This window comes from Chrysochloris asiatica, unplaced genomic scaffold, assembly GCF_000296735.1.
Source record: "Chrysochloris asiatica unplaced genomic scaffold, ChrAsi1.0 scaffold00059, whole genome shotgun sequence".
Classification (NCBI taxonomy): domain Eukaryota; kingdom Metazoa; phylum Chordata; class Mammalia; order Afrosoricida; family Chrysochloridae; genus Chrysochloris; species Chrysochloris asiatica.
In genome coordinates, this window is record NW_006408577.1 from 10,102,599 (window position 1) to 10,104,816 (window position 2,218).

The 2,218-nt window shown below is 36.1% G+C and overlaps 1 protein-coding gene across 1 annotated transcript in view; it reads left to right on the plus strand.

Moving 5' to 3' along the window:
- The window catches only part of ITGAV (integrin, alpha V), a 159,682-nt gene that overhangs the window by 57,995 nt on the left and 99,469 nt on the right, over positions 1-2,218 (plus strand). The window contains exon 3 of the mRNA XM_006864065.1: positions 1,044-1,135. Within this exon, the coding sequence (XP_006864127.1) occupies positions 1,044-1,135 (92 nt within the window). The remainder of the gene's footprint in view (positions 1-1,043; positions 1,136-2,218) is intronic.

Consider the following 2,218-nt stretch of genomic DNA (forward strand, 5'->3'; position numbering starts at 1 on the left):
AAGCCTACTTTAGCATAGCAGTTAGGAGTTGGGCTGCTAACCTCAAGGTCAGCAGTTCAAAACTACCAGCTGTTCCACAGGGGAAAGATGAGGCTTTCTGTTGCTGTAAAGATTTATAGCCTTGGAAAACCTATCCAGGGTTACTATGAGTTGAAACCAACTCCACAGCACACAACCTCTACCACCACTATAGCCTATATTCTTAAAATTGACACTGGGTTATTGTGTTTGTCCAATATATTACAGAAATAGGTTTGTTAAGAATGGCTATAAAAAGATTATAAGAGGAACACAATTTAAAAATATTTAGCTCTTCCTTTCCAAAATAGAGGAACCATGGTAGCACAGTAGTTAAGTGCTCTGCTACTAAACAGAAGGTCAGCTGTTTGAACTGGCCAGCCACTCTACAGGAGAAAGTTATAGCAGTCTGCTGCCATAAAGATTTACAATAGTATAAAGTCTCAGTAAGTGTTTAAATGTAATGTGCTTAATCTAATTATTTTGAGCTACTAGCCAAATCTTATTTCCTGGATTCTAACTCCTGTGTTATAATTTTATGACACAAGTCTTAGTTTTATCTTTTACTGCCACTGTTAATGCCATGAAGTTTCACAACCTTTATATTTTCATTAACAACTGTATGCTACAAAAACAACTTCTGAGAATACAGTGAATCATCAGTTAGTATTATTGTTTATTAAGTGAGTAATCAGTAAGTATTATTAAGTGAATTATCTAATAAAATAGCAACTGGAAACCTTCATTTACAATTGCTTTTTCACATCTGCATTATGATAATTAATGGGGTTAATAACAGCTCTAAGACACTTCTATGTTATTGTGTGTTTTAATTCGCTGGTTTGTTTTTGAAAGTCCTCAATGCATGTAAAGTATGAGGAATAAAAGGCCAATGTAATATTTGATTAATCTAATAGTATTAACAACAACAACAATGCTATTTATAAGTCCAGCTGGGTAGAAATAATTTCTTTTACCAAGATAATATATAATTTTTCTCACCACACACAATGTTCTTTTTTTAGGCAACAGAGATTATGCCAAGGATGATCCATTGGAATTTAAGTCCCACCAATGGTTTGGAGCATCTGTGAGATCAAAGCAGGATAAAATTTTGGTAAGTATTTAAAATATTTACTCATAAGTATGTTTCAGTTTGAATATTCACTAATGGTGTATTGGTTAATTGTTGGGCTGCTAGCCAAAAGGTCAGCTGCTTGACTCCACCAGCCACTCCATGAGAAAAAGATGAAGCTTTCTGCTCCCGTAAAGATTTACAGCCTAAGAAACTTGATGTTGTTGATGTTAGGTGCTGTTGAGTCGGTTCCGACTCCTAGTGACCTTGTATAGCGTTTCCAAGGAGAAACTGGTGAGTTTGAATGACTTCTCTTGCTATAAGCGGTCCAGCACTTATCCCACAGTCGTGTCAGCTCTCAGAAACTGCACAGGGTCGCTATGAGTCAGGACCAACTCAACAGCACTTAACAACAACGTAGCGTTTCTGAGGCTGTAAATCTTTGTGGGAGTGGGTAATTGTAGTCTATTTGGATGGAGATGAAGAAAATTCTGTATTTTAAAACTGACAATAAAGTTCAGTGTGCCTAGGATACAGGATATAAATACATTGATAGGTTTGGTCAAAGACCACCCGTCTAAAGATATCATCTCTAATGTCCTTCAAAAACTTGGCTCCTGTTGCTCTCCTCTTTTGTTTCTACTTTGTTAATTTTTTCCATCTCACTTGATTGTTCTCTTCAATTTTTTTCTTTCCAGTTAGGATTAGGAATAGTGTACCTGTGATTAATAAGTACTATCTCTTCTATTTAAAAATGTAGAAACAACCTTCTCTTTAGCCTTTAACCTCTTCACGTTTATTACTACCACTATTATGCCTTTTCTCAGTGTGGTGTACTGAATTATTTATGTCTCTTCTAGCCACAGGCTGTAATTTACACCAGACAATGTTTTCACCATTGGGTCTGAGTAGGAGAAGATACTGATAGGATGACATGATTCAACTTTGGATGTTAACAGAGTTCAATGTAATTGTGAAAACCTGGAACACTTAACATGGGTTTAAAATTTACCATCTCAGAAGCAGAGGTGGGGGTAGACAGGTAGACGGGTAGATGTTCTTCTGGAAGTATTTGCTCAACATATTGAATGGTATGGTGAAAGGATACTACTTTGACACACACCT